Source organism: Glossina fuscipes, unplaced genomic scaffold (assembly GCF_014805625.2).
Source record: "Glossina fuscipes isolate IAEA_lab_2018 unplaced genomic scaffold, Yale_Gfus_2 26, whole genome shotgun sequence".
Taxonomy (NCBI): domain Eukaryota; kingdom Metazoa; phylum Arthropoda; class Insecta; order Diptera; family Glossinidae; genus Glossina; species Glossina fuscipes.
Window position 1 is genome coordinate 8124084 of NW_023998421.1, and position 25027 is coordinate 8149110.

The following is a 25027-nucleotide window of genomic DNA, read 5'->3' on the forward strand; positions in this document are numbered from 1 at the left end:
AGATTTTTTTTTATTTTTTTTTTTTAGAAATATTTTAAATCACTCTTTTTTTTTTCTTAAGCCAACAGCCAGCTTTTGTTTAAATAAAATCATTATTTATTGTAATTTAAGTTAAGAAAAACGAATAGAATTTTGAGGGCTTGGTTTGATAAATATTTTTTTATATATTTTTATTTCATTTTTATTTCATTTTTTTTTTTCCTTTTTTTTTTTTAATAATAGTAAAGAAATTTTACAATTTCCTGTAAACTTCCTCCGAACGGCGCAATATTTTCTTATAAATTTGAATGCCGCGTTTTGTGCGTTTCTCCTCGTTTTGCTATGTTTTTTGCTCGTTGCTGATTGAGACTAAATCCGTCCGTACGCCAAAAAACAAATTTCTGTTATCGCTTGTCGTACATCCATTGCTTAAATTGTTTTCTTGTTTTTGGTATTGTTGTTGCTTACAAAACGTGTTTACTCTGTTGTGCATGAATGTGCGTGCGTGTGTGTGTTAAAAAAGGTTCATATACAATACTTTTTGCTTTTGTTGTTCTCTTTTTTGCTCTTTCTCAGCGCGCTTTAAGAAAATTATGAAATTTCATTTTTTAACTTCTTTGCCTCTCTCTTTCTCTCTCACATTTTATTTGCCTTATTCAGCAAAACCAAGTGAAAAATGGAAACAATTTTATATGAAGTTTATATACTTTGCATATTGAGAGCAAAAGGAGAAAAAATATATGTAGAGAGAGTGAGAGAATATACAATAAAGACTTGACGTCACTTTATACTTTGAATTAATGATTGTTTCTGAAAATAAAGACAGTGGCGTTGCAACTTATTGTCTTTAATTGGAGAGATTTTTGAAAGAAAATGAGAAAAGATGAGCATCCAAATGCTTCTAAATTCGTTTGTGTTAAGCAAGTGCACATATTTACAATGATTTTCGCTCAAAAAAAAAAATAAATAAAAAATAAATAAATAAATAAATAAAAGCTCCCCTAGGAACCAATGGAGTCGGAAAATTGGTGTTCATGGATGGCATTCTAACCAAGAGTGGGTTATTTAAGGATATTGAAGGAAAATTTGAAAGAAAGTGTGGACAAACTTGGCACTTTAGTAACACTCAAATTCTGCCAAGATAACAATCTCAAGCATAAGTTTCGCCAAATTCATGAATGGCTCTTATGTAACTACTATTAAGTGTTCCCCAATCACCAGGCCATCAAAACCCCATCAAAAGTGTATGGGATGATTTAGACCGCCGTGTGCGAAAACTCTCAACCTCTCCCTCCCAAGATCTGAAAAGTAAATTACAAGAAGCGTTAGGTTTCCTACACAAAAAAAATTATACAAAACTTTTACATGACTCTCAGAAAACTCTCCAATATCAAGGTTGCTTAGTCACGGAAAAATGGCTTGTCACGTGTGGCTCTTGCGAGACTAAATATTTAAAAAGCAGTTTAACGAACAAAATTGGCTGAATAAAATTGTAAAATAATGGAAGAGATCACGGCGATCATTCTCCAAAGGTCCATTAGTGTTTTAAAAAATTTAATAAAAACGTTTTTCAAATTTCAAAAATAACGTTAGAAATGAATAAATTTGATGAGAATCGTTGTTAAAATTACGAAAGAAGATCAAATGCAATATAGCAGAAGATATTTTTTTATTTATATTTAAAAGTCCTACTGACTTCCCCTTTTCTACTTTATGCGATAATACTAAGTTTGTATAAAAGACTGCGCGTCTGCTTAATGTTGTAGAGTCATGTAGAGAAAAACTTTCCTCTGCAGGAGAATTTAAAAGAGAACAAATAACGGGTAGAAAGTGAGATGGTGAGAGAGCGACAGTGTGTGAGAGAGGAAGAGTGTGTGAGAGAGAGAGAGAGAGAGAGAGGAAAGTAAAAGGAAAACAAGTCAAAACAAAACGAAAATGGAAACAATTATAACATAGAGCAGCAAATCAAAAGAAAGATTAAATTGTATTGAAAGAAGAAGAAAAAATCGCAACAAGAAAAGCATATATGAGCGCATAATAAGTAAAGAGCGCTCTCCTCCAAATGTGGCGAGAGAAAGATAACGAGAAAAAGACAGAGAGGGCGAAGGAGAAAGAGACATTTTAAATGTTTTCTTCTTCACACAATTTATGTATGCATGTATGTAAACAACAACAAAATTTTTTTGTCAAGTCTTGTGGGAAAATAAATATTTTTTATTATTATTTACGCTTGTTGCAAAAAACTGCGTTCCTGGTGCTATGCCGGTCTAGATGATGGCTCTTCCTGCTCTAGTTTAAGCGCTAAATGTTATTTGTAAGGTTGAGTACGGCGACAAGATGAATTCCGTTGCTTCTCTGTTTAACATATTGCTTACAATAAAGGAGACGAGTAGCAAACAAACAGTTTCGCCTCGACAAGAAGACATAAATAATAAAATAATCATCACATATTAACGAGCTATATGGATGCTGTTTGTCTGTTTGTCAGACTTACCTATGCACACTTTGACAATGATTGTTAGGTACAAACTTGACAAGAGAGGAAGCATATATATATATATATATATAGCATGGAAAGCTTGCATTGCACTCTCGTCCAATGCACTGCAGGTGTTTTCTTTACTGAAAACTGCATAAAGGTGTCGTGTGCTTGATGATTGTTAATTTTACCGGTATATTATTATCATTGTAATTTTGCAAATAATCTTTACTATAATGACATTTTCGGTCATATTTGCAGTCAGCCTCTAAGTGCTTAATTTTTCACTTGATCACCCCTAAGTTTCTTTCTTTTTTTTTTTTTTTTCTTACCTTTAGCATGTTTTCAAGGCACCAAACGTTCATTAACCTCTACTGTGACTGTTATATATATTAGCAGACATTTAGTTAACCTATTACACGTAGTGCGCGGGGAAATGTGTACGAAAAAAAAAAAAAAATGAAATAATGAAAAACCGCACTTTTCCATTTATAAACACCTAAGTAAGTATACGAGTGTCGTGTGAAAATTCAATAATGACCGATAAAGTGACATAAGTGAATTATAAAGACTAGTTTAAGAAAATATCCAATTACTTTGCAGTCAAGAGAAGTAATTGTTTGATAATAAATAATTTAACATACACTCCCTCTACGGGTAGGGAGGGCGTACTAAGACCGTTGTGTGTACAATAGTGATTCTGTGCGATTTGTAACATAATTACTAGAAATCGTCATGAGCCCAGCACAAAAACAATATATATATATATATATATATATATATGTGTGCATTTAATGTCGGGCTTTTGAGCTATATTCGCCATATCAAAATGTTTACACACAATGCTACGTTTATTTAAGTTAACTTTCGCGATCCAATAGATGTCAAATCGATGTGAATAGGTAAGAATCGCGACTATCAAACCAGTGTTTGCGCATTTAATGCGGTACTGTTTACTCGCAGCTATAATAATGAGTGCTCAGACGGTAAAGGCATATAACACTTGTCGCTTAGACACACCTTCACTAGGCTGCGGCCACCACTTACCCTCTTACAAAAAAAAAACTTATTATAAAATAAAACAAAAAACACTTTCGGAAATTTTCGATGAGAAATGACTTGTATACGTGATTTAAAACTTCTTATAATGGGGTAAGGTAACTGTTTACTGTACTACACGTGATTGGAAGTAAAGATGCTTATTTTTCCGGGAAGCAGTTAAAGGAAGTTAATGATTAAATTACTGAGCTTTTGATAGTTATCTCATGCATGCTCACAAGTGAGATTAGGCAACGGCGCTAAGCTAGCAATGGAACCAATCTTTTTTTTTTTTTTTTTGGAGATATATGTAAAGCAGTAAATTGGCAAATTGAGGCAATTGTAAGCAGGCAAAGAATTGATTTTCATCCGTCGTTTCCCGAAACTTCATTATTTTGCCAACTAATTAATTAAATTCGCGGTTTCAGTAAACTTAAAGATATCTACGTCCTTAATATATCTAGGGCGATAAATGCCGTCAACCTTTTCCGCTTAATACTGCGTGGATCATTAAGGAAGAACAAGTCAATTTCAATGTCCGATATTTGGTAGTTCATCTTTTATATTTATATACTGAGTTTAGTGAGTTTTATTTCAATTATGAAGAGCAAAAATAAGAGACAACCTTCGTAAACAACCTTCTTAGTTGTATCATGTGTAATTATGAAATTTCATGGTCTGCAAGACCTCTGCGAGCAAGCTTATGTTTGTATGTTCTTTTAGCGAGCAGTCGACTCATAAAAGTGTACTTTTTTTCCGCTTGCTCTGCTCCTTGGTTTCTAACGTTTACACATTTCTCCTTTGACAACATTGTCTCGAACTTCTCAAGTATATAACTTCCTCTCAGACATAAACATAAACACATAGCCATGTTAACCAAGTTAATGATGCAAGCTGAAGGAGCAAAAAGCAGCATCGGATTTTTTTTTCTTCTTCTTCTTATTACGCGCAAGTGCTAAAAACAAATTTGCGCAAAACTCTTGGACTCTGTCTTACTAAGCTTACTAGGGCAACATGAATGAATGGTAGCGAACATCAGCCTGGAATACCAAGCGTATTTATACAAAGACATTGAATTTCTCTTTACGTGATTTTCGCTCGTTTATTCATTATCGTTTATTTTCAATTGAGCTTTTGCTTTTTGATTGGTCGTTCGTTGTACGTTCACGTTCATTTATATGAGCAAGAAAGTGTAGAGGTGTGATTGCCTGCGATTAATACTCACTGTTAGACCTCGATTGCTTTTTACCTCCGTCTTTATATATTGCTGCCATAAGTTACGAAAGTATACATACAGTTTACAAAGTCTACATACGTGACAAATGCTTGTATATTTGCAGAGGATGCAGAGGATGCAGAGGATGCTTCTCCCTAACGATTTCAGGTGCCATAACATACTAACGCGAACATTGATAACTACATAGAGCGAGCATTTCATTAGATTTTTGCACTATGTGCCAATGAGTTAAGCATCGTTTAGTATTTTATTCAATTTAACGTCGTGCTGCTGCTATAATGAAATTTTGTGTAATTGAATCAAATCAGCAACATTTTTGCAAATAATCTAAACGAAACAGAAAAAAAAAAAAAAAAAAAATTTATATAGAGAGAAACCTTGCGGGCGGAAATCAACTAGAAAATGTAAATAAAAATATAAGCAAATAAATTAGAAATGAAATAGGAAAGAAAATCTTAAAAAATTTCGATAATTTTCGATAATGATCATAAACATTAGGGAATGAAAATTCAATTATTATACCCCCTACTTTTTTATGACATCGTTTGTGCATTAAGTTTGTGCGGATGTATGTAAATTCCAAAAGGGCTTATGTAAGATCCACTTTTTATTATGTCAATCGATTATGATTCACGTTCTCAATCGATTTAAGCAAGTTCTTATAATTATCATTACTACAATACTTAAAGTATCTCGATCAAAATCGCTTGACTTGAAAGATCCAAAGGTCAATCTTTTTCACGAAAAGTAAGCTTTTATAAGGCAAAACAATTGACACACACAATAACTCACACATAACGACTTATTAAAATAAGGCGTGCTATGGGAAAGTGGTCCAATCCGAATCAATTTTAATATCAAATATCTCGAAAGTAGTGGTGCGTAGATTGAACATAAGAAAACAAGATGGACAGACGAGCAGACACGCTTACTTCAAAGGAGAAAGTGATTCCAGTCCTTCTGGGTGTTGTTGCATGCACTTGCACATCGAATAGAAGGGTTCTTATGAAAAGTAATTCTTTGCATACCAATAAAACTTAATATATAGTACTTTGTAATGAAAATAAGTAAATTATAATAAGGTTTTTTGACAACAAAATTAAATTTAGTAAATTTTAGTGTCGCGTCCCGCTCGCCTCTAAGAGCGAGAATAAATGAAGAATTGTAATATCCGATGTGATCTATGCTATTCGATAACCGGCCTTGTTCGAACATAATGTCTTCGCTTGCTTTAGTTACGCTTAGTCAAGGCGTTAACAATTGTTTTGCATGCAAGTAATTTTCACGTATCCCTTTCAATTGCGAACATTATTTGTGTATTGTGTTTTTCTATTAATGAGAACGCAGAGCTGTACAGAGATCGAATATGGAGTGCCTTATGGTCAGCTTGTGTTAATTGCGAAACCTTTTCCTATATACATCAAGATCGTAATCAGTAGTTGATCATGGTTCATCACAATAAAGTAGCAAGAGAATAAAAAGTTCCAATTTTTCAATGTTCCCTTCAGCTATAAAAAATGATTGCATACGAAGGAAACATCCACGTTCTAGATATTTATCACATAATGTCGGTCTCACATTGTCTTTGGTTTAAGCAAGTGCGAGTTGACAGAGCCTGGTAGCAAATGTTTGTATAAATTAAAATCAATATTTATATTAATATATTTATATAACGGTTTTTGCACTTCCCGTCAAATTTCTGGTGCCAGTTAGTTTAACCCTCTATTAATAATAATTAGCCAAAACACGAAAGGGGTAAGTGAGACGAAGTTATGTTAATGTAAAGCAGATTTTTTGATCTCAGGTGCAATCCAATTTGATTGCCTATAGAGATTTTTTATAGAACAAGAAGAATGCTAAAAGGATGAAAATACTATCGGGTAATACACTAAAAATGATTATATATATCAATGAAAAAATCGCACCTAATCGTGGATGTTAGCGTTAGCTTTTATATACATACAGTGTCCGTACTAAGTGCTCTCAATTATATCGCTATGTTGGCACGTGATCCTCATGCAATGAAAAACAATTACATTTTGTTAGTTATTCGCGCAATTTCACATTGCAATTTACTTGACTCTTTTTAAAGCCAATTGGTTGCGTTGAATAATCTTTTCAGGTTTTATCGCGTCACCGAAAAAGGTACAAGTCTTAATTGGAAAGCGACATAGAGAGAATGTTTGGTACATAAGAAGCCTATTCGCTAACGTTGACAAAATTCTAAGCATTGATCCAGCGGAGGAGGAGGCATTTGTTACCTTTTGCGTCTTGATTGTCTTTTTATGTTTATAATTAAAAAATAGCCGTTAGATTATATATTATATATATAGATTAGAAGCGGCGGACAACATGTTATAATCAGATAGTCTTTAGTAGAGTCGAGTAGAGTAGAGAAATATTAGAAAAGCAATTAATGTCCAAAACGAGCAACTTGCACTTAAAGATGTACGATGTAATTACTTAGCACATTCATCGCAAGAAGCCGAAAACTCCTAAACTCTCCGAAAACCATGATCTTTACGATAATTTCTGTGTGGGCTATACGTATAGCTTGTCAAGCATTTTGCTCAACGCTACGGTATTCAACTGCACTGCCATTTTCAGACTTTGATACAGTTTTGTTAGATTTATATTCTGGTTGATATGGAAAGCGACTATCTCTCCTCTCTCTCTTTCTCTCGCTCATGTTATGAGTTCTAGCAGGCGGATCCGTTTATTTTGATTCCTTCATCAATCATATATCAATCATCGAAAATACAAAAAACACGTGAAGAGAGTCCCGAGGAGAAGACGCGATCATATTATTTAGCATAAATTAAAACATTTGCTCAGAAGGTTTCATCAAATTTCGTTCTAAGACTTTGCTCCGCAAAAAGCGGAAATAATTTTTCCCTTTCGAAAAAACTGAGAATCTTAAACAGGTAAAATTAAAAGTATCGGGCATAGTAAGAAATATAGTAACTAGCTATAAATGAAACTTATGAATCAAGAACAATACAATAAAAGAAAAAGGAATAGACTAAGAAAGAGGAATTGTAATCAATTTTTTTTTTTTTTCATTACAAGCTTACGATGAAACGAGAAAAACTTCCACATAAATATAACCATATATACATAATATGTTGCACGTATATATAATATAGAATAAAGTACACATATATATATATATATATATATATATATACAAGGAAAATGATTGTCATATATATATATATGTATATACAAGGAAAATGATTGTCATATATTAAAAATCGGTAGAGGTTAGGAAAACTATTTCGCATATCTTGTTAATTTCTAAGCTAATTCTGGTTTTAAGAAAAATTGGTTAGTGACCGAAAATTTAAAAAGTTATGTTAATAATATTCTTCACCTACCGAGATCTATGTTTAGTTGCGTATAGATATTCAAAAGTCATTATTTAGATGTATGCGTGTAGGTCAAATGAGAAAGAAAAGCCATTAAATTGAATTGACTCTTACATGTCGACACCTGACTACTCGTACTTTCTCCAAGAAGAAGAAGCAGTTAAGTAATTTATTCCCAATATTTGATTTGATTCGGTTTACTTGACCGCCTGAATTGCAGCCACAACTCTTAGGCCAGCGAAATATTCCGGTGAGTTCGTTGTCTTTACCAAGGCGTTACTTGACTAAATAGAGTTATCAAGGACGATATGAAGATCTTTTTTGAGCGATAATATATGTTATATGATACCATTCAACTTAAAGACTGGTAGTCGATTGGCGTTAAAAGTAGCAATTTCCATACTCCGCAAGGAACCCAGGCTTGGACATAACAACCAATTTTCTCGCAGATGCAGAGGCAGAGCCCATGCCTGATAATAAATACTAAGGACAAAGTATTTTATTTGAAGCCAAAGAAAGATGATTATTTATGGGTGTCGATCATTAATACAATCGAAATGCGATGGGTTAAAGTAGGCAAGAATCGTAGAGGAAGTAAAGCGTTCCGCAATTATTCAGGTTACTTTCTTTTCATTCTTTACAGTAGCAGCATGGCTGCGCTTAGGGGAATTGGACGTTTTTTTCCGCAGCCCTACCCGTACGTTGGACATCGTTTGTCATGAACCTTATCAGCCGAGCATGCCTTCAGCGGGGAAACATCAACTAACTATAGGATGAGATAGCAATGCATCCTACGAACGAAATATATCGGAAATAGAAGCCGCACCTTAAACATCAATCGGCTAGAGGGCGGCCCACAGGCCACGTTAGTTGCTTCTCGATTTCTACGTTTACGTCTGAGTGAACGGTGTTCGCCAAACGACGCTTTAGACAGGCGTTCCGTCATATCGTCTAATTGCCATTGGTGTTGATATCGTTGCAGGTGTTAAAACTCGCAAACCAATTCATCAACTATTCAATGATTCCGTTATTGCTATTTGGTGGAATGTTATTTTGCTCTTGATGTTTTTTATTCCTGTTTTGTTGTTGCAACTTATTTGTGATCTTGTTATTGCTACCTTCTTGAATCTTGTTAATATGATATTTCAATTTTTTATACAGTTTTGAACCACGACTTTGTCGTTTTCCTTGTTTATGTAGTTATTGTTGATTTAACTGATGTTATTAATGTTGACGATGCCAATTAATATCGCTGCTACTATTGTTGTTGTGTAGAATACCAAACAGAAAAGCAAGTCAGCAGCACTTTGTAAAAAACACTTTGAAAACAGGTGGAAGCAATGTAGTCGGCCTTGGCCTACCATTAAATGCCCTACACTTGCCTAAAATTATTCATTTTCAACTTGGAAAGTGGGCGAAATAGTACTCCGATCCGAAGCATTTTCAATGGCGTTTGTTCTTGAGCCAACACTCAACAACGTACCATGTTTCGTCAAAATATTTCAAAAATGTCGAACACAATAAAACAAGACAGACAAACGGACAGACAAGCTTAAATCAATTCAGCGATTTTGAAACGAACAGTGTAATAAAAGGTAGGTCTATGTAGAGTACTTGCGTTGTATCCTTTTACCATCGGTGGTGTAGGATATATTTTGCAGCACTACTATTATTCCATAGCTTTGAACAGAGTTACCAGCGACCCATGACTATCGACGCTGGTACTGCAGCGATTCTTCTTTTGAATGCGTAAAGTCTAGTAAATGTTTTGTTGCATAGTTTGCTCGAGCCAAAGGAGATATTCCGTTCTAGTTAGAGCCGGACGCTTTCGAAAAAAGCCTGTCTCGCATCTTCCTTTCCATCACATTAACACTTAGAATAGATTGTGTTTTTACTCAATAGTAAACACTGGCTAGAATTCATAGATGTGGCAAAAGAATAATTTTGAATAAATGCTTATCGCAGTAAGAAGCAATTGAAACCCAAAAGAGGGAAGTCCGGCGAAAAGTCGTCCCAATAGTTTCTTAGTAAGTTTATTACATGTCTTACATCATCTGTTTAGGGAAAAGTAAATGTTGATTATAATTATAAAAATAGTTTTATTATTCCAGAGGCACTTGAAGCAGCGATTTTTTAGCTCGTTTCCCCATCCTTGCAGCAATCTTCCCACACTCTTTCAAAATATGCTCGGGAACCAAATTAAAAACCAGGAAAGAGAACATTACGTGTTTATGTTTGCTGATGCTACGAAAATTCCATAGCCCTCCGTTTCAGTCATAAACTCCACTATAGGAGCACACGGGCGTAAAATGTGCGGTAGCGAAGTTTGTTTCGAAAAAGCGCCAGTTCACACGTCATGGCTTGTTCGGAATATTTTGGCCAAAAACAACTTGGCAATCATGCCTCAGCCATTGTATTCCCCGAAATTGACTTCTGCGCCTTTCCCTATACCCTTTCAAAACTGAAATGATCCATGAACGAACGGAGTTTTGCTACTCACAGATTTCAAGGGCGTACCGAAAAGCGCATATCAGAAGTGCGACTAAATAGATATGAAGGAATGAATAAATATTTTACGAAAAAAAACAAAAGCCACAGGAAAGAACAAAAGCCGAGTTAAGTCGCTTTGTGTCAGTGTTCTTCGTATGAGGGCTTTTGAAGCAATTGTTTCACCAATGACAATCGCCTTTCAAACAATGCATGCTACAGAGAACCCTTTGCGAACACACAGTCATGGTAGGCATAGGCATACTTCCGGCAGCACTGGAGCAACAGGTATGGAGATATATTGATGTGAAACTTAAAAAATATTGACTAACAAAAATGAATTTCGAATTGCTCGAGTTTCCTCCTAACGCACGATGAATGCTGTTACCCTCTTTACCCTTGAAGCGAATATAATCAATCAATCGGTTTTGTGCAAAATAATTGAACGCCATTCATGAACTCTTTTATAGCAAGTCAATGAATTCAGTTGGATATTCTGAACTCCTGATGAAATAATTTTTCAAGGATTTTTTTCTTGATTTCGCCTTTTACACACACACACACACGCATATATGCATATATATATTCAAAGTTTTTTTCATATGCAATGCTTGTGACAACCGAGAGCAAAGTAAAATGAAATGCTTTTTACTCATCTTGTTGTAAATGCCTAATATTTACCTTAAACGGATAATGTAAACCTACTCTACATACATACACATATATATATATATATATATATATAAGTGTTTATACAAAAAATGAGACTTTTATTTTTCTTTTTCCATTTTTCTATATCTAATTGAGATTGGGGGTGAATGACACTGAACTTAAGTTTTTTTCATTTTTTTTTTTTGTAGAGTTCATGGTCGTTTTAGAAGGAATGTCAATACAAACATATAATAATCAAACAAACATATATATATGTATACATATATATTTCTTAATATCCAGTTGCCATGGCTTGCTTTTGTACTGTTCGTGTAATGCTCGCATGTAAGGATAAAAATGTCTGCTCATAATTGGCTTATTTCAACAATCATATATGTATACATATATGTACGTGTAAACACTTTGTACAGTCCCTGGTGTTATTAAATTTTGTATCGACAGGACTTTGCTTTCAATACGCTTTTATATATGCGTGTGAATGTGTGTATTTGCATGCATATTGACCAATTCTGTTAGCCTGTTGATTCATATCGGAAAATGTGACATAAAATTAGGTTAGACGGTCATCGGTTTGCAATTTTGCGTTCTAGTGTTACGCGTACGTTTCACAAATCGATTTATTTCGATTTAGGAAAAGGAGAATTTTTCAAAGTACTCGTATATGATCCTTTTTTAAAACTGTACTCGAAGAGTAATCGTATCTTTTTTAATTATTAAAAACTACACCCGAGTCATTGTACCGCTAACTATGACCTAAAGGAGGTCGGCCATCTTATCGCATGCTCTCCATGCATTTAGAGACACAGCATGTAGAATTCGGATACAAAGAATTCATGCAGAAATGGCATTATTAATTTGGCTTCACCTTCCTAAGGCATACAAACAAACACAAGTTACTTATTTACGATTGCCGTGATTGTTTTTATCTTTAAAGTGAAAACTTGGCTTCATTTGCATAGTTATACAGCATTCTGTATAAAAATGCTTTTTTCTACGAATTTTATATAAAGTGTTGCAAAAGCGCCGCTCACATCAACAACAATTAACATCTAGTTATAGTTAATAGAAATACAGAACGTGACAAGTAAGGTCGGCATGTCTCCGCTGAATTTTATCTAATATGCACCTTATGTCGAAGTTTCATTCTTCAACGCACTCAACTCTCGTCGTATCCTCCCTCCAGTTTAATTCAAAGACCTTACCAGGCCCGCTACTATTATACGCACCGAGCCGAAGTAGTGAAGTACATGCTACTATTTAGTCCTTCCTTTTATAATAGCCAAGAATGGATGTTCGGGATCGCGAAATTGGGCATATTAAGTATCTTGCAATTGTGACTTGATTTAATTGTTTGCGTTTCTCTACCAGCACGTTGTCTGCCTTTCATATGCTTATGGGTCAAAAAAATTGAAATGGAAAGCCGAAAGTCTTTTGCATCAATCGCCCAGAGCCGCCATCCTAACAGGCTGCCACTTGCGATAATGTAGTTTATTTAGATTATGATGATATATTTGCTTGTCGAGCGTAATCTCGCTTTAGGGTATGTAATGCAAATGTGAATAATTCGCTGAACTGACAGATAGATGTCATTTTTAGAAAGAAAGGTCATACTGTAGTTAGAAAGAGTAGAATCTGCAAACAAGTCCTGTTGAAATTTCTTGTGATTTCAACCGTCTGTTCACAACTTACAAAGGTTTTAATGCTGTACGTTTGTTACTTTCAAAACCAATGGAAAAATCCAAATTTCTTGCCTTCATTTTGATAGGGAAAAATACCCTTCGAACTTGGCACTGGCTTGAAGAGTACTGTGGAAGCACTTCTCTTTCGAAATCGACCATTTGTTGACGATTTAGACAACGAAACTCGTACGGTCACCAATAACACCAACGTAACGGTTGCCTGATAATTATTCTCGATAAACGAAAAATGAACTTACAAGATATTGAATACGAAAAATTACAACTCAGTTGCGAATATTAAAGCCTCATATATAGTTTTATTTATTTCTTTTCATGGGTACGGATTTGGCAACCCTGTTTCAGTAAGATGCGTAAAACAGAACTATCACCCAAGGCAACTATATTTCTAGTGTAATGCTTGCCATTTTCCAATATGGATCGTTTAACAACCACTGAACGTGTTAAAATACTAAAAAATTAATACAAACTTGGTGATTCTACAGTAGATACGATTCGTGCATTAAGAGGGATTATGGTTGACTCTTAGTTGTCTATCTGAGCGCAGTATAGGCACAACTGTCCTCATATAGATATATGTGAATTATATATTTACGCATCTTAAATATAATAAAACACGCTCTTGATTGATTGAAATATCAAAAGATTAATATTCTGAAACTTTGCTCGACTAACAAATGAGAAAGGTGTTGTCTAATTGGATGCTCCATGTACTCGCAATAGAACAGAATAGGTCAACGTTTTAGAGAATTACTGACCCAAACTATCGTATTCTCCTAATCTACTCCCGTCAACTATTATCGGACGATAAGTCTCAAAAAATATGCAAGAATAGAGTCAAAGGATGAGAACACTGCGAAGACTTAAATATAAGCATTAGATTGACTGCGTCATTCTTAAATAGGATCCCATTTTGCACAAACAGTATTTCTTAGATCATTTCGGCAATTATTGACCGACGTATTAAATATGTTATAAGTAAAGGCGACCTATTTAAAATTTTTGTATAATATATTTTATAAACGATTCATCTTTCATGTGGTTCGAAAATAAAATTTGAAGAATTGAATCAGAAAAGTGTTTTTGCAGATTTTTTAGTAAAGCTGAACGCAAATTGAAAAAACTCACACTGTAATTGTCTACCTTAAGTCGCTCTCTACTCATCCTTCTAGGATTGCGGAAGAAAAACACGTTTGATCACGAAAGAACTCATTTCTAGATTATCGTCATATTAAGGAAAGAGTTGTTCAGGGAAGCTATAATTTATTGCTTGGTGTAAGCATTAATTGGAAGCAGATGAATATGATTGACGCTAAGCATACTTCGCTCTTCTGTAAATGCTTTTGATTCCCTCGGACTGCGCCACAATTGGTTTTGCTCTTCGGATTAAAGCAACGCATACATGTCGCATTGCACTGTCGCATAGCTGAGTAGACAAGAGTTGTGCCAAGTCTGTGTTCGCGGATTTAAATATCGTTGCAGTTTGGCTTGGTCGTGGCTGCACTGAGCGACTTACGACTCGGCAAAGATTACCAATTGCACCCGCAGCCATTAGGCTGTGGTTACTGCCCTCCTCTATTTCGCCCTCCACAACTTCCTTCTGAACCCTGTACATAATGTCGTGTATAGGAGATCTTTTTTCCATTGTAGCTACAGTTTAATGAGTGAAAAGTTTCCTTTCAACTTTTTTTCTTTACCAGTCTTGAACTCCTAATGACTTTGGTAGTGCTTTCTGCATTTACTACTAATTTTCATTGAGTAAATTGATCGAGTTTCTTATATTCAAACATTTTTACACTACAGCAGCAGTGTTATGTTCTACGATAAGTATATTACGACCTAACATGAAAACGTGGAAAAATTCAGCTCCTAATAAGGTAAAGATGAAAATTGCTAGACTTTTTTAATGTGACCAATCATAGGAAAAAGGAAAGAAAAGGAAATAGAGAGTGAATCCAATCTAATGAAAATATAAGAAAAACGCGTACGTCCGGCTTTAGCTTATACTAAGTTTTCATTATTAAGACAAACTGTCATTCATGCCGATGATTGTTAATAATTTAAATGCTTCGATTCAATTAAGCAAAGAATTAAAGAATAATTTTTTTGATGCGTTGGTACGAATTGACACAATTGTAACTAAATTACATCATAATCTTTTAATTAAATCGAAAGCATTCAAACTTCATGATTCATGAATAATAATAATAATAATCATAATAATAAAAATAAGAAGAAGAAGAAAAAAAGAGAAAAAAAAACTTTATTTAACCATTGTAGTAGACAAAGTTTCATGTTGTATAGAAAAAACAAGAGCTCTTTTGTGCGCTTAAATGGAAATGAATATAACGTTCATAACGCTTTGCAAGATTAATTCGTACGCATTTTTCCACACAAAGCTGAGTATTGTGTATCAACGCTGCTTTTGATCAAATAATATACGAGACAGATGTTATTATCTCTTGCCGGCTATTGTTTGTAATTATTATGAGTTTTTCTCATAAGCGCATGCATAGAAAAACTTCTCTGTATAAAATTTACCAAACTTAAAAGCTGCTGGTACTAGGTCGTCTTATATCAAGTTCCTTGATTGTTGTTCAACATTGTTATCATAAAGGAAGACACAGCACACAAAAGCAAACTATTGCAACGTTTAAGCGATCGTCTGAATGGGATGTAAGTGCGGATGTATGTGCAACGCATTATCGATAGTATGGCCGCGTAAAATACACGACTATATGATATCATAAGGACCGAATCTGAATCTGTCTGTGCCAAAGAACAGAGACGTATCGATCGTTTGCAAATAAATAAATTTGAAGTGCGAGAATGACGCTCAGTCTTAATAATAATCGTTCGCGTTTCAAGCAGCGAAATTAAATTAAACTACTGCGCGCTGCATTACTAGATTGGAGGAGAGCTAACTATCATTCATTCATTCATAGGCAGAGGCATTGACAATAAAAACGTTCGGTTGCCATATATTATTTTGTATTCATTTTTTTCGTTTTTTTTACGCACACATATACGCATAGCGTACATACATACATCCTTTATATATATGTATAAAGTATTCATGAATAAACGCACACACACATTTACAAACAACACATTCTGAGCTATTCTGGGGTTGTTGTAAGTATATTTATATATATATATATATATATATATAATATAATATAATATATATATATAATATATATATATGTATATGTAGGCCTCCTTTGCGACATATGCAGCATTCACGCGTGTAACCAAAAAAAAAAAAATAAGAAGAGAAGATTTCATTTTTGGAATTCACAATAATAAAAAAGACGCTACTTAGTGGTTAGTATAAAATCCCGAAAGTTCGCCTATAACATACATGCACGTTTTTGTATCCCTTTGCAGCACCTTTGTTGTTGTTATCTTGTAGTTACTGATAGTTTGCGTTATGCATAGAATGCAACTCATAGTACTTTTGTTGTTGATTTCAGTTTTCGCTTTTTTTTTTCGTTTTTTGGTTCTCTTTGTCTCGTTTTTTCTTCTTTTTTTTTTTTTTTTATTTAATACACACTGTGGGAAAATTTTAGCCGTGGGAATTCTATGTGAAATTTCAACATTTCCATAGGTGTTAGGGAATAGGCGAACAGCATACGAACACCAGTCATGAGAACAAATTGATTTTTTCCGCTTTTAACATGATAACAACACAAACAACAATTTATATATAAATATATATAAACAAACACATATATATATATATATATATGTATAGGTATATATCTGAAGGGAATGCACAACAAACAACTTTTACGATGTGTAGAACAGCACAGATACCACAAATGTTGGTATGTTATGATTCGCAGCAGCAGTGGATGATTTGATAAAAAGAACAGAAACAAAAATAAAAAATAAATTGTGCGCATACATATACTTACACAAACAAAAGGGTTGCATGACCTTATGCATTGAGAAATATGTGCGAACGAGTATAAATCCAAATAACCAGCCAACGACAATTCATTCCTTTTTCTCATCGATGGAGTCGGAGTAAGCACCGAGAATAACTTAAGAATCCTTTTTTTCCCCTGATCAAAACTTGCCACACAACGTCTCGCGTATTGTTTTAGTTATATTTTTGTGTTTACACTTACATAAATAAATATGTTCTTTATTATTATTATGTTGCATCAACTGATGACATCATCATGTCGCACAGATTTGTAAGCAAACATAAGTGAATAGGCAAGCAGAATATTTAGCGTGTATGAGGAACATGAGCAACCAACATATTTATATATTTATGTTTGCATGGGCGACCGTATACTCGTCAACAATTCAGCATAAGCGTTATGCATCTGTATTCATGGCGGCCCTTACGTTCGCTTATATCTATAAAGATACATATATATATATATATATATATATTTATATTGTATATAGTTGCAAAAAAGGCACACAACACTCAACACACAACTGCCTCAATGAAAATAAAGTACAAGAAGAACAAGTGACTTGCTAAGAAGAGTAAAAGAACGGAGCAAACGAAAAACAAAAAAAAAAATGCTTAGTTGAAACCCTTTTGCACAATACTTTGTTTAGTCTGCATGTTCTGCATGTACCACACATTGTTAGCTAGTAATGTGTTGTGTTATTTGTGTGCGTGATATCTTTACGTTTTGCGCTTTCGCGCTTTCAGTTTAATGAATTTTTATTGATGAAACTTTTCGTAGAGACCTTTTTATAAAACATGTTTCAGCTAACAAAGTCACTGTGTCCGAACGATGACAACCAAGTAGTGAAGATACCTTCTTGTGCTTGTTTAATTCATTATTTAAGCTGATTGATTGCGTGTCTGGTCAGACTGCCGGTTTGGATTGTTTTGTTGTAATGTTGTTTGTTGGTTGTCTGGCCTTAAGGCCAATGTTAGGGTTGAAGGTTTCAGCGATTAGAAATTTCATTAGGAGTACAGAAAAGCTTAGCATGATGAACAGGCCCTCTGAATGCGTGACTCCGTGTTGCAAGCCCTTTGCTGACTCGTTTGCGATACGACACGTTACTTTATTTCCATTTTTAATCGCACATAAAACACTGAGCGCAAGTAAATGTATGCTTATAAGAAAGGAGACGAATATTAACGCAATGTTGGTTCATTTTGGTGTAGTAAGCATTAAATCGTATAACGGTATGCGTAAGATGCGCTAAAGTTAATTGACGACAATTTATTCTTTTTATGCAAAGTTTACATAGTAAGGAAAACGCTTTCATTATATAGAAATATTGAGCGCCATAATTAAGATAGTACGATGTGTGTTAAATACCAGAGCGATCTACATTTTCCTTTGATTAACCTAACTTAACAGGCTTCTTTTAAGTATCTTCTCAGAGGCGTGTTTCTCTTTACATAATAATCCTTTTTTTACATCACCATTAATATTAGAGAGTTTTGTTGCTCTGGAATATCAGGACGTACTTCATACAAATTTTCAAAAACTATGAAAAGAAAATATATCGTTTTCATATGTGAGTAGCAGTCATAACGTTAGAATGCGACTGAAAATTTATTGGTTTCAATTATAAGTTGTGTGCTATGAATTTTTTCACTTGATTATGAATAAATAAATCTTGTCATAATGTATAATAAAAAGTCTGGTTACAACTATTTTTGGGAAAAATTAGAAGAATATTTCTTTGACTTAAAAGGAATACTTTTTTGTACTTATCACTACTACTTTTTTAGAAGTCACAGGAATTCTTTTGAATTTAGGGGTACTTTTTCGGATATAACGGTACTTTTTTGGACTTAGGGATATTTGTTTAGGACTTGCAGGCACCTTTTTTGACTTCACTTGATGGTGAATAAAATAATTTTCTATTTATTAATCGGAACAAAAATCCTGTTGCAATTATTTAAAAAAAAAACTGAGTGGATGTTGGTTTCAGTGAGATATATCATTTGATTTTACGATCGCGTTAATCAAATGTGTCCATCGTATTGAGGGATTTTCAATGCAAAGCGTACTATTATCATAAGCCTCCACTTGCCCTATTGGATTTATAACACCTGGAAGGGTTTCACTTGGACTCACTTTTTATTATACCGATTGCTTTAAATGCATTCTTTGAATCGACGTAAGTATATCCGTCTATCCGTCTATCCGTCTAATATTTGTCCATATTTTGATAAAATTAAAACGCTTGTTGAAAATGGACTGGATCGGATATATATAAAACATATACAAAAAAATTGCTCTTTTCAAAATTCCTCAATGATAAGTTCCAAAATAGTTTTGAATTCACTCCCATATGATTTTCTTGTGAAAAAGAACTCTAAAAATCTTATTTTTTAATTATTTCAAGTGAGAATTCGTCCGTAGTAGTAATTGCTATCATAAAAAGTATGTGATTACTTGGAAGCAACATATAGTTTTTTATCAGAAAACTAACGAAGAGTAGTAAAGTCGTTAAAGGTATCTCAAAATCGGCCTTACTCGACTCTAATGCTCTTACTTGTTGTACCCTGCACCGCTTGTGGTACAAGTGTATATTAAGTGTACATTATTGCGAAGTAAATGTATATGCTTTTCAAAATACTTTTCATGGCTTTCTTGGCAACAAAATTTATAAATCAGATTTTTATTTATTTATTTAGATTAACAAGAGAAAGAAATTCCGCACTCTTTAGTGTATATGAACACAATAAATGGTGAATACCAAATATTGGCGTTTTTTGTCTAGACATATTTTAGGTCTTCTGTGCCCACGCATTTTTATGTTCAACCTAAAAGTAGCAATTTCTGAGGTATTCCCACCATTTCATCTTTTTTCGACAAAAATCGGTAAGTATTGTTCGCCAGATCTATGAACCAAACAAAAAGATAAAAATTCAGTGAAAAAGTGATTTGAGGATCAGTTAATTGTGACCCATCGAAATTGTAGCAGAAATCTATGTAAGTGACGTTATCCCTTTTTTTAGTTGTCGTTAACACGATTATTCCTGGACTTCTTTAAAGAAGAAAAAGCTTAACAGCTCTTTTAAAACCTTTTATCCTTATGTCATCTCTCTTCAATATATTGTTTCACTCTTTTTGTGTTTTGTGTTTCCCTTGTTTTTTGTCATTTTCAATTTAGCAGCCTTGAGTTGTACTAATGATTATTTACGTTCTGTTAGTTTGCTTTTCGTTTTTTTTCATTTAGTTTGTGCATACTTTTAGGCAATGCTTTTTCATGCAGTTACTCAGGATTATATTTGTTACGTTACAATAAATTGTTTATTTTTAAATAATAACTTAAAGGAGGAGGACTTGAATTGCAGGACTACCTTTGATTGCTTTTTCTGAGATGTGAAAATTAAAAATATATCAAGATACTTTTAATGGATTGCTTAAAAAATGTTTTTCGTTCCCTCGCTCACATAATTTTTAAATCCTTCTGACTTCCTTCTTTGCCATTTATATTAAACTCTGCCTATCTCCTGCATTGACCTAAATTTTTCTCATTGCAGTTATGAGGCGCATCCCGTTCTTTATTAAACTTCTACACAATTACTAATGAACCTGTGGTTAAATTGCACTGTCCCTTCAAGGTGTTATATATGTATTCCTATCACTTTTAAGCATTGTAATTGCCTTTCGAAAGTGTGTGTGTTGGGCGGTCAACATGGATTTTCAAAACATACATCTATAAGCTTGAAATCAAGGTTTTAAAAGCTCTTCTAATCTGCCCAAAACTTTCCGAACTTCTTGAACATATAATTTTCTAGTGATAGCGAAACATGGATATGCTTTTCATATGATTTTAAGATAAGAGATTTTATAACCGAATACTATTTAAAAATATAATAAAAGCCTAATTTTTACAACTTAGAAAAGAGAAGCATGATTTTATTACTGATCAAATGAATAGGAGAATAACGAAAAACGTACGAGGCCGACCATTGAATGCTGAACATAGCTTCCTCTAATAAAATTCGCGGTTATTAATTTGGTGATAAAATAAAGGAATTATGTCTGGTGAGCATGAACTCCCTTCATGAGACCTCTTATATAGGAGGGAAACTACATCGCGTAGTGACGTCATCCACATTTCTCGAAATTAGTTTTCTTGTTAAAAATCTTATTGTTCTTCATACATTTCCCTTATAAAATGCTAAAAATTTCACGCGAATCCTTATATCGAAGAAGTTTCGAAACATTAGGCCAAAATAAGAGATAGTAAAATATCAGGAATCTTTTGTATTAATAGCTTGCTCTTTCAACCTCATTGTTTGTTTGTATGCGTAAATTACAAAACGAGGGCAACACCGAAGTCTGTGCTGAGCAACGTGAAAAATTGAATAAAAATCAATGAGCAACATGAAAAATTGAATAATTGTGCTTTTAAGTGAATACCCAGTGCAATAACGAAGCGTTTTTCTTAGTCTCCTCTGCACAGGCACTCTCTATATGTTTGTTGCACGCAGTGTAATAATACTCTGTAACGCATTCGACAAGAAAACCATCAAACCTTGAAACTAGGATAAAAAAGAAATTAATGGTATAATAAACATATTATATATAAATATATATATATAATCTGTAGGTGCTTGCTTCTTGTAAACATAGTTTTTAACACGTGGAAAAACAAACACATAGACCCTTAGACCTTTACTATTCGCGACAATTCACAGAGGAGACCCTTACTAAGTCCTCGCTGCACATTGGCCGATAAAATCTGTTTATTGGCGACAGTTTAAAATAAATGCTTTTTTTTCTTGCTCTGTTCAAAAGTCTCAAATCAAAGAAGTTTTTTAGTTTATTATTATTGTAAAGTTTTAAAGGGATAAGATCTTCTTGCATTTCGTGGAACCTGAAATCCTTGAGTTAATTTATCGTTCCACGATTTTTTAGCTTAAAAAAGAAAAAAATAAGTTTTAAAATGCATACATCCGCACAAAGCGAAATTGTTGTTCTTGCTGTATTTATTGTTATTAATTTATTTACCTGTAATGGTTATTATTTCTCTTTCTGGACGAGAACATAAATTTATATGTTATTCAATAGGAAGTAAAATGATTTAATGTAAAAAGGAGAAAGTTTCTTACAGTCTACAGGGTAACCTTAAATTAATAATGAAAACTTCTGTTAGTGAACAGAGTGTAAACCAGAAATGAATATCAAATTAAATGTTGTGGCAATGTTGATTACCATAGGGCAGCTATAAATTATTATGCTGAATGGACTGAATGTTAATAAACTTTCTGTACAACTTCTTACCGTTCTGCTGCATCACATGTATAAGTTCATTCATAGTGTTCAAATATACTATATGTACATAAATATTCGTGCTTATGTTCCATTCCATTATTGCACTTGTTAAAAAATTCTGCAGGCATTGAAATTTATAAATTTATATATAAATGCCGTTTGCAACTTATAAATTCAAGTTCGACCCTAACTAAGTATGTAGAACACATTTAGACAAATTGGACAAAAATATTGGTTATACCTTTGGCAACGCATGCTCCGGAAGTTCCGTTTTTATATAGCGCAATGGCAAGAAACAATGAAACATTTAGGCTGCACCACAAGCCCAAAAGAGGTGGTTTTCTGACATTTTTTTTTTTTTTTTTTGATGAAGAGAAAGGTAATGGAATAATAATATCATGTCTTGTGTCATTAGTCGTTATTAGGTTTTTGTACACTGTTCCGTACTAATTAGGAGAATGCACTGTAACAGGCTAAAATAGGATAGGTTTTTTGGCAAAGATAACGCTATTTGAGAACGTTTCTAAGCATTCCTTTAAGCAATAGAGAGAAAAAATTACATTAATTGAATATTAAAAAAATTGCAACATCGGAGCTGTTCCTGGGCACTCTCGTCTTAAGAAGCTCTGAGATACTCGGTATCGAGTGCTTTAAAGAATGTCTTGTACTATACCTCATTCCTGTTGCGCAGCTTTCAAATCAACTGATTATAATAAATTGTTATTTTCGAAAAGTGATGCAAGCCACCAAACATTTTTTTAAAGTTCAACTATTCGTGCAAAGCGAAGCTAAAGCTAAAGCAAAATTGCGAACCTTCTCCGTCGAGCGCTATTCGAAGACAAAGGCTTTATGACACCTTTTATATTACTAGGGAAATATTTAATAGTCCAGATGGCTGTTGGAATTCGCTTACCTGTTATGATTCATTTTAGTTTTCGAGCAAGTTCAGAGTGCGCTTCTTCTTGAATCATCTTTTTCGACTAAAGGGAAGCTACGATCTCTGACCTCGCATCCAATTGAAATATTTAGTCGTAAGTAAGTTATTGAAATTTTGATGAATTTCCCAAGCTTTTGTACGAGAGTTAGTACATCAAGTAAAGATACTATAAAATCATTGGACCATTTTATGTTTTTTGCTTGAACAAAAGTTTTTTATTCTCATAGAAAATAAACTTATGTAAAATAATTCTTTTATATAAAAAATGTCTCCTAAGTTAAGACTTATTTCTTCTTCTTTTTCCCTGACCTCTGCGCTTTTGACTTCTTTCCTGCCGCAGCCTTTGAATATTAGTAAAAAAAAAAAAAAATTATATTTTTTATTATATAACTAAAGAGTATTGACCTCAATCGAGTTCAAACTTACTTTCAATTTTTCGGCTTCCTCTCGTTCCTTTCTTTCCTGTGCTTTCAATTCACGTATACGCATTGCCTCAATTTCCTCGTGAAATCGAGCAATTTGCTCTTGCTGATAACGCTGCTGATCCTTTAGCTTTTCGATTTGTATGCGCTTGAGGTTTAATTTGTTTTCGGCTTTCTCGTAGTCCGCGTCATAGTTTGCTTGCATAGTCTGAATATTTCTTTTCAATTTCTCGTTCATCGTGTAGAAGAAATCCATGCAGCTGCTACTGCAACGTTCCTCGTCTAGAGTTTGACTCATGAACTTGTTAATGCTCGAATTGAAATAATTTTGCATGCTATCCATTTTTAGTTGGGTCTGATGTAACTTGGTTCTATACCAATTCAATTGATAGCGTCTTTCGATCGGATCCCATACTTAAAAGTAGCGAAATTTTTATAAAAAATATCGGGCTTCGAGGCTTCTATTTGTCTATCATGTTTTTTTTATTACTTACAGTGACTGTACAGTATCTTGGTCTCCAAATTCGTCTTCAAAGCCACGTGACTTTGCCGATGTTGCCTCTGACTCATTAGTAATTGCGCGTTAAACAATTGAGTAAATACACTTTTATTTTTTTTGTATTCATTTTCTATATTCTGCTGTTTCTTTAACAATTCCCGAGCATCTCTGCATTGTTAGGCCGATTCGCCACAAAATAGATTTGAATGAAACGTAAGCGTAATATGATTGAATACTTACAGAATTGGTTTTTCAGTGCTTGCTTCTATATCCAAACTTTGATCAGACATTTCGGAATATAGGCCATCGAATACGAGCTTTACTAATTTAAGTAATTCTTTTAAATCGCATCGAAATTTATAGTTATCCAAGCAATTTTCCGAAAATTTTTTCAAAACTTCAATAAAAACAAAATTACGTAATGTACGACGTTCCACGAACTTATCCAGCGACCAACTAAAAATTCCATGAGCTAATTCTTCGTCCGGCTCTTTCTCATTGGCATTGCACTTATTCGTTTTGTTCAAAATGCTCAATTGTTGGCGAAATATTATCTCAACACGTTCAACAGCGAAAAATTTCAAATAACCGAAACGTAAGCGTTGATTAAGTAATTTAAAAAACCATTCTATTTTTAGGCGATCGAGGTGGGACCCTTCTCTCAGCTCCTGCCGAAATACATCGAAATCATAATCGGACTTTGGTCGCTTCCGTGTACTACAAGGACCCGCTATTACGTGCCCCATTTACCGCTAAATATGTTAGATATTATAAAACTACACTACTGAAAAGGGGCTCAATAAAATTTCTAAACTCCCAATACTGATATTTCTTGTATTGAAAATATTCTGAAAACTATATGAAAACTATAGGAAAAAAAAGGACTGAAATGAAATAATGAATATTGAAAAGCTTTCGAAAGTTAAATGACAGACAGCAAATACAAATACTACAAGCATTGGGGAAAATCAATTCTATTACTTGT

The 25027-nt window shown here is 33.7% G+C and overlaps 1 protein-coding gene across 1 annotated transcript; it reads right to left on the reverse strand.

The window, feature by feature from the left end:
- Positions 1–23405: 23405 nt before the first annotated feature.
- On the reverse strand, positions 23406–24788 carry LOC119635458. Its single transcript, XM_038030270.1, has 4 exons — positions 24283–24788; positions 24038–24210; positions 23548–23957; positions 23406–23462 (listed from the first exon to the last, which is right to left on the reverse strand). Exons 1-4 carry the CDS (start codon positions 24786–24788, stop codon positions 23406–23408), a joined length of 1146 nt encoding a protein of 381 aa, XP_037886198.1.
- Between the last annotated feature and the right edge of the window lie 239 nt (positions 24789–25027).